This window comes from Cylas formicarius, unplaced genomic scaffold (assembly GCF_029955315.1).
Source record: "Cylas formicarius isolate icCylForm1 unplaced genomic scaffold, icCylForm1.1 PGA_scaffold_1__22_contigs__length_36826433, whole genome shotgun sequence".
Classification (NCBI taxonomy): domain Eukaryota; kingdom Metazoa; phylum Arthropoda; class Insecta; order Coleoptera; family Brentidae; genus Cylas; species Cylas formicarius.
The window spans coordinates 31,311,099-31,325,491 of record NW_026844264.1 but is presented as its reverse complement, the minus strand read 5'-3'; the positions used below and the strand labels follow the sequence as shown (position 1 = coordinate 31,325,491).

General features: G+C 33.3%; 2 protein-coding genes across 9 annotated transcripts in view; one reads left to right on the top strand and one right to left on the bottom strand.

Annotated features, from left to right (window-relative positions):
• The first annotated feature begins 673 nt into the window (after nt 1-673).
• On the top strand, nt 674-4,014 carry LOC132697188 (actin nucleation-promoting factor WASL-like). Its single transcript, XM_060662493.1, has 5 exons — nt 674-1,816; nt 1,891-2,116; nt 2,217-2,434; nt 2,483-2,666; nt 3,875-4,014. Exons 1-5 carry the CDS (start codon nt 1,163-1,165, stop codon nt 3,955-3,957), a joined length of 1,365 nt encoding a protein of 454 aa, XP_060518476.1. The 5' UTR covers nt 674-1,162; the 3' UTR covers nt 3,958-4,014.
• A 602-nt stretch (nt 4,015-4,616) lies between these two features.
• Nucleotides 4,617-14,393, bottom strand: part of LOC132697187 (GTPase-activating protein skywalker) — an 80,734-nt gene continuing 70,957 nt past the window's right edge. For 3 of the 8 annotated variants that reach the window (XM_060662488.1, XM_060662486.1, XM_060662487.1), the window contains 3 exons: nt 12,760-12,918; nt 10,532-10,752; nt 4,617-7,975 (listed from right to left, as the gene is read on the bottom strand). In XM_060662488.1, coding sequence (XP_060518471.1) covers nt 7,828-7,975; nt 10,532-10,752; nt 12,760-12,918 — 528 coding nt within the window. In that variant the 3' untranslated portion in view covers nt 4,617-7,827. The remainder of the gene's footprint in view (nt 7,976-10,531; nt 10,753-12,759; nt 12,919-14,393) is intronic. The other 5 variants (XM_060662484.1, XM_060662485.1, XM_060662490.1 and 2 more) reach the window with 2 other exon arrangements.

Genomic DNA, 14,393 nt, shown 5'->3' with positions numbered 1-14,393 from the left:
GCGACTTTGCATGGATCCTTAAAAACTTGAAATCCTCTAATGAACCTTTGGCTAGACGTTATTTGTATTTATTTACCTTCACAATATTTTTTAACATTAAACTCCCGTGAGTGACAATACACGTGCTATGTATATCGATCTTCCTCACTGTAACTGCGCACTGCTACGCTGCCAGATTTATAAATTTCTTGATCATTAGGGGACTTTCCCAAAACTGTTTTTTTTTTTGCGATCGCAAAAATGTAAAACTTTCTAATGCGAATCTATTTTCTTTTACAGAATAAACAACTTCTTGGAATATGTCGTGAATGTAGATCTAAAAAGATAACAAAAACAATATATTGAGGAATATAAATTATCCCTGCTTGACTTCTTTAAAAATCAATTTACACGCCACCGTTAATTTTCTTGCTTGATCCAAGTATCAAATTTTTCGAAATTGAAGACGTAACAGTGCATTTGTTGAAAAACGATAAATAAATGATGTAGGGAGTTTCGCCACCTATCTATATTCAGACAAACAGATAAATTGTAATGTAAATAGCAGGATTAGTATTGTGAAAGTACTCTCGTACTTAATTGGCAATATTATCACGTGTTTGTTATTGATAAATAGGTGTTGGTTATGTGTCGAAATAAGTATGGAACACCAGCGAAGTAGTCATTTTAACTAATTAATAAAATAATGCCTATGGAATTAGAAAATCGACATCGGCGGTAGCGAATAGTACATAGGATTTCAGAATAGATTTTGAACAAATTATGCGTATTTTTTACGCGACATAGGCATGAATTTTTCAATATTATCCAACATCCTAGGGTAGACAACAATTTGAAACAATATATCATTTTGGCAGTTGAGAATTAAGGCTCGTTCTCTGTAGCTGACATATTTGCACAAAATGTCTTGCACCAAAGGATGCACTAATATGGTGTTGTAGAAAATATAGATGGGAAATCATTATTAGACGGTTAAAATGTGCCTTACTACGCTCCTGCATATCTTTTCCCCAAGTAAGGTTATGTAGTGACAGTGACAGTGATTGCCACTTGTGTCAACAACGCTGTGTGTTATTAGTCATTAGTTTATTATAATTTGGAATTGTTTCCTAAATTTACCAAAAAGTTTTATAATATTCGAGATCAAATCTTCAGATATAGAATGAAAATGCCCCCTACTGAAAATCAAAGTTCGCGTTTGCTTTCGACGGAAGAAAATCTGCAAGTGTTTAAACTCTTGGGAAATCGTTGCCAAACAATGTGTACTACTGTTGTACAAGTTTTTACTACTCAGCCACCCCATCACTCCCAATGGTTCAAGAAAGACACGGGTATTCTGTGTTTTGTGAAAGATAATATCCGAAAAAATTACTTTTTCCGATTATTCTGTCTGCGTAGCAACGCTTTGATTTGGCAACACGAAATGTATAACAACATGGAATACATGGAGTATGCACCATACCTTCATGTATTTGAAGGTGAGGAGTATATAGTTGCCTTTAATTTTGTCAGTCAAGATGAAGCGTCAGAGTTTAAAGATATAGTTGGACAAAAAATACTAATTAGGAAAAGAAGGGAGGAAAAGAAAGTCAAACATATGAGTCAGTCACAGACCTTAAGGCTTCCCGCTTCCAATGATATCTACAAAAAGAGTCCAAATCCTGAGGCGAAGTTAGCCAAACGTAGAAGAAACATCACCAAAGCTGATATTAGTACCCCTATGAATTTTCAACATATTTCGCATGTAGGTTGGAGTCCGGAATCCGGATATGATATAAATAGTGAAGATGAACAGCTAAAAAAATTTTTTGAAAAGGTTAGATATAATACATTACCTATTATCAAACATTTGTAGTTGACATATTTTGTATCGCTGGGTATACATTATAGGCAGGTGTTTCTGAAAAGCAACTTCAGGATAAGGACACTAGGGAATTTATCTATGATTTTATTAATAAACATGGTGGCCTCGCTCGGTTAGAAGATCCTAATACACACTTAAGTGATGGTGGTCCACCTCCTGCTGTTCCTCCAAGGGGTCCTATTAGACAGACTAGAGCTGCGCCTCCACCTCCACCAGTTTTACATAGAGTTGATAGCCCCAGAGTACATTCAGGTATTTTAATTTCTAACCGTTAAATTGGGAAGTTTTAAAGTAGGCTAAAGTATTTGAGTTTACCCAAACCAAAGTATTATTGCTTTTTCCTCCTTTTTAGATGCTCTGCCTAGAAAGCCACGACCGCCTTCACCGCCCAAAACTGTGCCAAACAATTTTACTGCTGCACCACCACCACCTCCACCTCCCCCACCTCCACCGATGGATATACCCGTTGCGCCATCTATAGATATTAATGGTCATGCACCTACTCCTCCACCTCCTATGATCAACAATGCCGCTCTGATGGAAAGTATTAGAAATGGTGCTAGTCTAAAGGTTTGTAACCTGCTCAATGTTTACAGAATACTTAAAAATTAATTTCAGCCAGTTGAAGGAAAAATTACGCCACCGGAGGATGAGGCTCGTGGCGATTTGTTAAGTGAAATTCGCAAGGGTATAAAATTAAAACCAGCGGATGAAAGAGAAATTAAACCCACTATGAACACCTCATTAAAAGAGTCTGCCCCAGGAAATGATTTGGCTACTGCTTTAGCGAAAGCTCTAGCTGGTATGTATAACAATGGTTAAAATATTGTGAAAAAATTACAAGGTATAAATTTTCAAACATACCTCCACTATCTTTTTTTAAGTAAAAAATACATAAGTAATTGTAATTGTTACAAATGACTGATATTAAAATTCAGCGTTCTCAAGCTTAAAGCCATTACTAAAAAAAATTAAAAAAATATCTTTACCCATTTGTGCCGTTTAAATTCTATTCTAACATTTTTTTTGTGATAAATAATATCTCGTTTTTCCTCTTTAATAAGGTTAAATCATAGTGATTCAACAGCTGTCAATATGTCACTTATGTTTGAAAAAATTAAATCCTACTATAGTGTTTTAGACATTCTTTTTGGTCTTTGAATTTGGGGAAACTCTAGGACACTTCTTTAAAAAATTCCATTGCGAATGTATTTCTGGATCTTTTATAATTTAGTTAAAACCTGAAAATGTCAAATATAACGTGAATTTTTAATTTTTCAGTGGAATATTGTCGGCCTTGTTGATACATTTTCTGAATCTCTGTGTTTCCGATCAAGTCCAATTTTAAACACTTGGTAGAGTCTAATAATTTAATACAATAATTACTTCTCAAAAATCATTAAGAAATCAATTACAATCAATCACAACAGACCATTTTCAGCACAGTAAATGGTTCTTATACAAAAATCACTAACTCATCTAAAAAAGTATACACGTCATTCAATAAGTGACAGTTTCATTACTTAGTTATTTCACAGTTACACCAGTTAAGAAGTTTTGCAGTCCATCATTACAGAATTGATCAAAATAATATTACAATGCCCTTGATAATTCCAGAGGAGCTATAAAACAACTATAATTTTCGCATAAAAAAACTCCCCCACTCCCTTAGATTGTTTATGGTGTAATGTGAGTCAAAACAACACACAAAAAGGGGTGTTAAGTTTTGTACCATGTAGGGGATAAATAGTCTCATTATATTTGCAGAAAGCATCGTCATCCTGTTGGACATTACGAAAAAATAAGCTCTTTTTATCCGATTCACTTGTTTTTTTGATGGTATGATGTCATTTCAATAACAACCTGTATGTTGATTAGTTGTTTGTGGGGTCTGGTTTATTTTGTATATGGCTAAGACGTTCAAAGATTTACCCAATATCAGGGTACATAAACTTGAACAATTTCAAGAAGTTGATTGTGGTTATTTACATTCTTTATTTTATTGTGCAGAAAGAAGCAAAGCTATACATTCCGAAGATGACGACGACGATGATGATTCGGCTAGTTGGAATGATGATGAATGGGAAGATTAACACGCCCAGAGCCACTTATACATATTTTTTTATAGTAACCCTATAATTACCCTAGAAGCCTAGCAGTCGATGCGTTTTTAAGGGCTTTAGTATGAAAATTCTATTAAATGCAAGCAGTGGCGCCCTACCATTGTGATATTTACTATAATTGAATGTTAAATAGTGGCAAATGTATTACATGTAAATAACACAAACGGTTTTTCGTTGGGATTTGGGACTGTGTAGGATTAGCATTTTATGATGCGTGCGCACTTGATTTTGAAGAAATAGAAAGCAATACAACCCAAAATGCGTGCCAAAGTGATGTGCTTTTTGGAAAAATCTTTTTTATTAGAGTAGGAAAAGTGTCGTCGTGTTCTTGGTGCTAAGAAACATAACAAACGCTAACAATAGTCATGGTAATTATTATTTTTTTAATTTGTAGCGTTTATTTTCACCTTAGTGTTATCTTAAGATGTAAGCCTTCCCTGTAAACAACACGTTATATTGCAGATAAAATACATATATACTGTGTTAACCATTTTTTAAACATAATTAAAAGAGTTGGCAGTTCCTCTTTTGCTGTAATTTAACTAGACTGATAAAATTACTCCTGATGGGTCATTTTCAGGGACATGAGATTGAAATTTGAAATAAAAAACTTTATGATCTTGAATATCAAGACATTTATGATACTGAATACAAATCAAATGTCGGTACAAAGAACTGGTAACTACAGGTAAACAGTCAGAATGTTTAAATATTGGATATAAGCATAGGAAAAAAGTTGTATATAACATACACCGTCACAACAACAATAACTAATTTACCTTCGTCTAAAACAGGCACATACACCTTACTTTTTTTATGTGCTAGATGTTTGCATCAACTCAACCAGAACTTGTCAACCAAACAGGTAACAGTCTCGAAACTAATTATCACATCCGTTATTGCTTATACCATAAAGTAACAAAACATTTACATGAATCAACATTGGCTTGAAGTAACTTCTGTAAATCTTTGCGCAATTTTTCTCGCCAAAGATGAACCAGTCATTCGTAAAATTCAAAAATTTATTTAAAAAGCTGAGCAACTTGAAAATATCAGCAAATATTTACTATAAATAGAAGATTTCTATCAGGTATAATGGAAGATATATCAATCTCTTTTGTTATGTGGAGAGAGCAAAACCGTTAGGCAGTGTTAACCTGAGAACTGTTTGGTTTAGTCTACATAACTTAAACACCTCCAGTACCTAAGGCCTATTTGCAAATTTAACGTATCCGACAATATGGCCCAAATTTGATAGCTTCATTTACGAAGGGAGGATGCAATAAAAATTTTGAATAAAGGAAACGAAAAAAAAAATTATTTAATCCTAGGCCATTCAAAAAATTGTTTGGAAAACTTAAGGAAATAAATTTTATCTCTGTGGAACAAAATTATTAATATTTTCACTTGTGGATTAGATAATGCGTAATGCACCTTGTTTGCTAGAGACTATGACATAAAAATGATATGCCCCGCATGTAGTTTTCTTAACAAAATCCATGCACCAACTGATTTCGGCTCTTCAGAAATTACTTCAACCCAAGAGTCAACAGCAACAGCGCAATAAAAATCTTATTTACAAAAATTCAAATAATATATAATACATATAGAACATACTCTATGTATAGTAGATACACAACAAGAAGAAGCTTATACGCCATTTTATGGGTCGACAAATTTACCTACAAATATCACGACAGCGAATTGCTAAAATACGACTCTAACTTATATAACATCACATTCAAGCACTGCTCTAAGACACAAGAAATTCACTTTGTTTTTACTAAAACTTTCGGTTTCTTCGTTGCACGGGTTTATCAATACAATTTTTCCTAATTTTAAATAATTACGCTTTGAAAAGCAATAGCGGTGGTTTCTCTCTGCTGATATGGTGTTTCGGAAAACAAACTTAAAAACATAAATATTATTAAAACGGACGCCATTGTTTGAAAATCTCATCACCCACAAAAATGCAATGTGTTTATGACGCGATATTTCCACACTTTTTGTCAATTTAGAAAAACTGTAACGACTGTGTCTTCATTCAAAATTTTTACTTCTTATTGTAGTTTTCTGCAAATTATGTAAACCAAAAACCATAGGACAACATTTTTTAAATACTTTTATTCTATATACAACAACAAAAAAACATTAAAATGTTACAACTAAAAAAAGCCGGTTAAAACAAAAAATAAGAATACTAAAACAGTCTACACGAACCATCAGTAATGATACTGTGATGTACAAGAATTAACAATAAATTTGTTGCTGACTTGTTACATATTTGTACTAGCAATTTGATTTTTTGCTTTCAAGATTTTGCTCGTCCACATCCATTCTCGTCAGTTTTAAAAACTTTAATAACACGTAACATCAATAAAAAATACTAGCAATGAAAAACAATTTTTTAATTTAAAACCCAGCGCGATTGCATTGTGCAATTTGTAAAATGTTGGTTTTTATTAAAGCTCCGATAGCTACATTAACTAAATATTATAATACAATAATTTTGAAATTTGTTTACAGAATACTATTCCCAGTAGTATTTGAAAGTAAAAATTTAAAACAGATTGTTTTTTCAAAAATTAATATTCAAGTAATTTTGTGCAAGATTTTGAAAAACTAATAATAAAAAGTTATAGCGGAGAAACTTTCACGGCGTAATCAGCAGATAAAAAAAAATAAAGAAAATATTCACATAATAAATGGCTTTCTTATTTATTGCCACTTAAAAACAAGTTTATAGCATAAACAATTGTTTATAAATTGTTTATTATTTATAAATTTAAATACTCTGATCAATTTGAAACTAAAACGGTCTCCGAAATTATGGCAATATTTCAATACCCTCAACTTTTTTACTTATCTGAATCTGCTGAATATTCTGTTACAGTAAATCCATTATAGGTTGTACCACCCTGTATATAAAGTTAATTGTCAAAATTTCAAAAAAAAAACGTTGCTGAAATCGCGGGATTCACTTGCATACTACAGTCGCACAAAAAAAAAAAAACAAAAAAATACTCTGTTGCCAGCCAGGGGGGAGACTTAATTTTCCCCCAGCACTTTCAGTTTGGCACATAACAAACTTTAAACTTAAATAACAAAAACAGACAGCTTTCCCTGCTAAAAGAAATTACAAGTGATGAATGGATGGTATATACAAAGATTACATTTTTTGAAATGTACGAAGGTTACCGTTACAGGACAATTAAATATAAACAATACAAAGCTAATAGGACTAGATCTAGTACTCGTCAAAAACCTTTTTTAAGGTTGTCGTTGACATCTCGGCACTCAAGTATGGCAACATTGAAGTTATGTTACCAGTTTGGGATGAGAAGCATGTGATAAGTTTCGTCACTACAATTAGAGGCATCATAGGCCTTGTTTTCCCAATATTCAACAATATCTCCAGGTGAGATAGTAAGATTAAAGGATTGGGAATCTTAATAATTAGAATTATATCGGCCAGTTTCGTTCCCATTGATGCTATACAGGTAGCCTGAAACTTTACTTTGAAAACTTTCAGCAAGGTCAAGCCAGCAGAGCATAACTCGCTCCAATGTCTCTTTCATCTGATCCTGTGTGGAAATTAACTCATCACATACTTCCAATTGTGTATATGTATTTTTGTCGTGAAATCAAAGTAATATGTAAGGGCAACCCTTCCGTGGCATTGTCACCACTACATTTTGATTAGGAAATGAGAACGCTTCTTACATACTTTTGGGTATCTCGAGGGCGTCGGAAACAATGCACCTGTGTGATTGTTTTTTATCGTTTGCCTGAAATTTTATGTTGCCTTCTTCGTTGTATGCGGGTTTTCGTCTCGACTTCTCAATTCATGTCCGTGGCGAATCCGTAGACTTCGAGCACCCGTATTTCGAAATCACCGCTTGGACAGAGCGGTGGGTTATTGAATGTCGCGCAGTGATCAGTTTTTCCGTATCTGATATTTTCATCCATCCATATAGCTTGGCCTTCACTAAAATTGATAATAAAAAACGGTTTTTATTCAATCGAAATTTGATAATAAATGCATTAAACAATATGGAAACACAACAGTAACCAATTCGCCATCTTTGGTCATAGACCGACATTTGCAACTAACTACCAACCTAAGATTGTTTTGTTCTTTTGAAATAAACCACAACACACTTAACTTTTATTGTTATCCTAGAGTTGCTGAACACCTTTTTAAACTACAGGCTGTGTATTTAATAATTATAAAAAATTGAAACACTTGCTCTCTTCCGAACTGTAAGGGGAATTGTAAAAATGGAATAAAAGTGGCAAGTTGCTCATTCAGGGATTCCAGCGTTGCAAAAAAAAACACAAAGGTAAGTTTTACTGAAATAGTAGGGCCCCATAGAATCTAACCTAAATACTACGAGACGGGCTAGCAAGAGTTACAGCCTGTACCTACTGTTGAATCAACAGGAAAAGCATCAACAACCAAGTTAAAAACTACTGGTTTGACAAAATAAATATTAACTAAAAGTTCAGATTTTCACGAAATTATATATTTTGACATGACAATTGTCTTTATCAAATGTAACATTTACAAACTACCTGCTACTGTACATACCAAAAACGACAATAAAACCTTAATTAATGTTGTTGTGAGAATTTAAGTTTAATAATGGGGAGGTATTTAAATCTAATTCATCATTAAACAATACATTTAATTTTCTACTTTTTGTCGCTGTGTGTAAAATATCAAAATTGTCGTCAAAAATGTGTTTTTCTTTGTACTGTTTGCTAGATTATAATTATGCTACACACTTAAACACAGAAAAATACATTTTTGACGACAATTTTGATATTTTACGTACAGCCACAAAAAGTAGAAAATTAAATTTATTGGAAGCCATGGAGATTAACAAAACGAGACATTCAAATGTATTAAACTGAAATTCTCACAACATTAATTAAGGTTTTATTGTCATTTTTCGGTATATATACTAGCAGGTAGTGTGTAAATATTACATTTGATAGACGTGTTATTATCGAAAAATTTCTTGAAAACCTGAACTTTTAGTTCTTATTTATTTTGTTAAATGTAAAAAAAAATTGTAAAAGCCAACTCAGCGCAACTACTGGTTTGATCAAAAGTAGTTGTTATTGTTTGCTCTCTACCGCAAAAAAAAAAGATTACTTAATTAAGGTTTTAATAAAGCTGACTTGTAATATTCTGCTAAAGAATAATATTAAAAAATTTAATGATAAATTCTCTATGAAAACAATGGCACTTTCGAATGATTCTTAATATTAAATTTAATACTACTTAATCCTAATAAAATAATTTTTATATCAAGAATGGGTACCAAAATATGTTTTTCAGTCTTCTTCTTTAACTATTCTACATATTCGGGCTATATTTTAAACATAAACATTTGTTAATGTGATGACTCGGGCTTAATCGTTTCACGGCCTTGTGGATGAGGCGACTTTTCGTTTTAGTTCCACATCTTACCAAAGCTCTTTTCGATTGCCGTCGTGACGTCACTCAAGCAAGCACGGAAGTGTGATTGAATAGAACCACGACGCCATTAGGGACGATTGACGGGAATCAGTCAAATCAGTTGTGGGTCCCGGTACAATCGATACAACTCACAACACAAAGCACGGTTTCTAACCTCAAAGTGCAGCAGATGGCAGTCCGCTGATACCACTTTCTCAAAACGGTTTTTCTTTTGGATTTACTGTTTGTGACGTCACGTGTAGAAGCTACTGGGATAGAGGAACGAAGACGCCTGCGGTCTTTCCTGTGCATGCAATTGCTTGATGATGGAGAGAGACCGGCCCGTTTAAACCCAGAATAATGTGTCATTTGACGTTAAAAGAAGTATTGAAAATTGTTGTTTTGTTACTATTTCTTTCGGATTGTCTGATGTTTCTGGGTAGTGTGTTGCTGGCGAATGTCCTTATTTTCCCACCATGGGAATTGCTCTGGTGGAACAAACTCTAGCTAAAATTTAACATCGTTGTACAAATAGACGTTTACCAACCGATACGATCTTTTAATTCTGATTGCTGTAAATATTGCCAGTCTTAGTGGTTTCATTTCCTTTCCTTTCCTTACAGAGTAAATTTATTGGGGAAATCACCTTTCTCTTTGCAAAGTCCACTAAGTTGATAGTTTTTTGTGTTTTGGAATTCGGATATACATAAAAATCAAATACATTAAAATTTTCAGCCTTGGATTTTGGCATGTTCAGCTGATTCTTAGCAAAACATTGCAACTTTTGATAGTGAGGAAATATTTTTTTAAGCATCCAATTCGGAACAGCGCACAGTATTCGAAAATGGGGGCTATTCTAGAATTAAATCAGTCACAGCCGTAAATGTGGTTTAAAAAAAAAGCACCAAACACCTTCAAACTTCATTTTTTGAATTTTATAAAATGCTTAACACTCAAAGCTGATAAACAAAACAGTGCACTATTTTGAGGAGTCCATGGGAAGCAATACTCAAAAACACATTTGAATTTGGTGTCCAGCACTTTATTTCAAAACTAAGGAATTTCAAAAATAATTACCCTCCGCCAATGGTGATCATTTTGCTATCGGCGGCCATAAACAGTTCGGCGCCGTGGGTAACGTTTCGATCCCCGTCCATCCCTACCCAGGGATACTTGGCGCGTTCCGGGTAGAGTGAAAACAGGAAGGTTTCGCCTGTACCGAAGTAAGCCTGCCTGTTGCCCCGATCATCTTTTTGGTTACGTTCGCACCAACGCGATGAGCAATAAGCACCAAATACCTGTAAATATACAATAGTAATCGAGTAAAAGATAAATTCCCGTATTAACTTCAGGATAATCATATTTCTAAGTGCAGTGCAAAACTAGGTGACTTTCAAAATAGGCTTCAAAACTTTTAAAACCAAATGTCTAATTTTAACAATTTCTTGCAGTTGAATTTGAATCGAATTGAACTTTTACAATTACTATAGAAATATATATAACAGTATTCTTGTTTTTCCCTTGTCCGATTATATAAATGGGTGAATACGGCACTCTAAATGAATTACTTCATTGATCGATATAATTGTTTTACTAAAATCATGATCGTCATAATATTTAATAACATTTTCTTTAAATATTTGTAAAAAAAATTGTTACAAATTTGAAATAAAAATATATTGAAATTGATGTATTTAGATTCAAAATGTTTAAGTCGCTTCGAAAGTTTTGAAAAAATATATTATCAGAAAATAGCAGTGTGTATTTTTTCAGGCTTATTGCTTTAAAAAAGACTTAAAATGGACAAGTGTGGATTAACCAAAATATGTATATTTAACTAATACCTAATACACAGCAAACGGCTAAAATATGGAACAAATTCATGTAATAATCAGGTATTGGATTTGCGGTAAACAGTATATATACAGGGAGAGTCAAAAAGTATATATCGATCATTTTTCCACAGGCTACTGTAATACAATTTACAAATCTTCTGGATTCCTCTTGCGTCGTTTTTTATGAACTGAACTGCGATTCAGTTAAACTCTGAACAAGGCAACAGGATGATTGGCGGAGCGTCAGCAAATTCGATTAATCAACAATCCATGCAGGAGGAATCCAGAACATTTGTAAACAGTATTACAGTTTCAATTAAACTCTGAAGAAGTCAACAAGATGATTGGCGAAACGTCGGTGTCAGCAACCGATGCAGGAGGAATCCAGAAAATTTGTAAATAGTAGCATATATCTATACCAGGTCCCTTTTGTTAATGGAACATATTTTTTTTTAATACATTTTCGAATTCTCTGCCAAATTGCACGCATAATTCATGTAGAATACCCGACAAATAAGAGTAAAAGAATAAACAAAATGAAATGAGGAGGTCAATAACAGTAAAGTTAAATTAAATTCCATCATATAATTGAAATTTTTATTTTTATTGAATATGGACAGAAAACGAGAACTTAAGAAAATATTTTTAACGCAAAATTTCCAGAACGACCCATCACAAGACCCACAGTAAACGAAATTGAGAGAAAATTTATAGAAATAGGGCATGCATCTAAAAGATCTTCTATTGCCAGTTAGAAGTTGAGGATAATCAACATCCTGCATTTTCTAAGTTCTCGTTTCGTCTCCACATCCAATATATTTTTTTTTGCTTTACTGGCAGAAATGTAATTGTGACAATTTAAATACTTTACTAGTACTACCTATCTATTCATTTCAAAATTAAATTTCTGTTTTCTAATAAAAAGTCGGAGATATGTATATGAATGAAATATGTCACAGAATTCGAAAATGGATTTTAAAACAATTGTGTTCCATTAAAAAAATGAACTTGGCATGCATTTATCTACTTTTTAAACAAAGGTGTAAATTTTAAAAAATTATGATGAACGTGTACGAACATTTTTCTTCAAATCCAATACATGATTTTTAAATGAATTAGTTCCACATTTTAGCCGTTCACTGTATAATAGCTGCGTGAGTTACCATTTATGCATAAAACCAACGCACACGCAACACAAAAATTTACACTTTGAAAAAATATTTACTAATTAAAGCCAGCGGTTGTCGCCATTAAAAAAAATCAGAATATATCACAACCCTCTAGCAAACGATTTGCTCTCAAAACCCCAAAAAAATTACACTTACATGCCATTAGTATTAACGTGTATGACAAAGAAAACAATCCCCATTACTACCGGTCCCCCTCCAAATAAAGTTTGCCTCAAAAAATCAGTGGCGGCGACTTGGGAACTACCAAGATCTAATTTTACGAAACGCAACGTCTACTTGCCTCATTGTTACATGTCTTAATCATCAGAAGGGTGGGTTCATGTTGTTCCACCCTGACGTAGAACGTAGTCAGCGAGCATCCATGCTCCTCCGTGGTATAGAGAAGGATCGGCTGATACATCGTGATACGGACCGGCAGCCACGACCATAACGTTAGCAACTGCAGATAATATATCAAAACGGATGTTGTTTAAACGTCAAACGTGTGCGATTTCCAAGTGAGTGCGGGGTGGATGAATTGTAATTGACACAAACCTATTTGCAACAATACCGTAATTTCATTTGAGGATCTACAATGGAAGAAATACTTTTTGATTATCGGAGTTTCTTTCCTTCAAGTTAGTTAGTTGGATAATGCACGGATACGTAGATAAAACGGTATCCGGTATTTGTTCGTACTTCATCGTATTGTTGCAATTAAATTAATGTCATTATAGGACAACCAAAGCGTGTAATTGTAATAAATGCAATAACGTGAACTCGAATCGAATCCCCCTTTTAACAAAACAAAATCGAAACACGATCAGGACCATTTTTAATCGTCAAGCGGCGAATATTTTTTCGAAACCGTCGATTCGGATTAAAATGATCTTGGATGTTATTCGAATGCAAATAAAAATTATAGCCTATTTTACGCAAATTGCTGCATTGTGCCATACAATAAACTGGGCATGCCATGCGAAAACGACTAAACCACTATTCGTGCATTACAATGCAGGATGCCAGTCGAAATAAGTCGCCGGTACAAACCTTCACGTGTTAACACAAACGTGACGTCACAAATGATAAACCCGATGGGATCGAAAAAAAAAATAAAATAAAAATTGCAGTGCAGCTCTATTCTTAGGAAGTATGTTTTGCGATAAATTAAATACATCTATATCCCAGCACACTTTGGCCAATGAGTTATTGGAATCTGGAATCGAAGTATCTTTTTTTTTTTCAAGTTATATCGGTGGTCAGATTGCCTTATGAGATATTTCACATTATATCATATTTTATTGAAGCATCTATTATTGGCAAAAGAAATATACTTCTTTGCTGCCGACCAGGGGACTTTTTCAAAGGCATGATGATTTTCAAAATTTATAAGCAGAAAATATAAAAACTGGAAATTAGGGTATGAATAAATAAAAAATAAATAAATAAATAAAAAATTTAAAACAACGCAATTTTGTACTGAAAAAATGTTTCAGGGTGAATGAAAAAAAAAAGTTAAAAAAGTTGGTCCGATTTTTTTCAAAATTGGGACATTTGTAGCAAATCGAAAAGAAATCAACTTTTTCCAACAAAATTTGTCGATATTTTGTTTAAAAACGTTCATAAATTCATTTTATTTATATCAACTCATTAATAAAAAAGTCAAATTCTTCAGAATGACATCTTTAGCAGACCAGAAGCGTCTCCCAGGGACCGAAAACAACAAGTGCAATACGGAAGCGAAATCACTATCGTAGTCAATTGTTTTTGGACCAAAAACCTACTGGTTCATATTAAACAGTGGATATTTACCCAATAATAAAACAAAATATCAAAAAGCTTTTCGGAGAACCTTGACAAATAATATCAACACCGTGTGGTAAAAATAAGAATTAGAGAAAAAAATATCTTACACCTTCATGGACAATATCCACA

What these genes read in the sequence shown, in the direction of transcription:
- LOC132697188 (XM_060662493.1), top strand. Translation starts at nt 1,163, where the DNA reads ATGAAAATGCCCCCTACTGAAAATCAAAGTTCGCGTTTGCTTTCGACG. An exon ending in TAAAAAAATTTTTTGAAAAG is followed by an intron (nt 1,817 to 1,890) that starts GTTAGATATAAT and finishes TATACATTATAG; the next exon opens with GCAGGTGTTTCTGAAAAGCA. An exon ending in TTTAGCGAAAGCTCTAGCTG is followed by an intron (nt 2,667 to 3,874) that starts GTATGTATAACA and finishes TTTATTGTGCAG; the next exon opens with AAAGAAGCAAAGCTATACAT.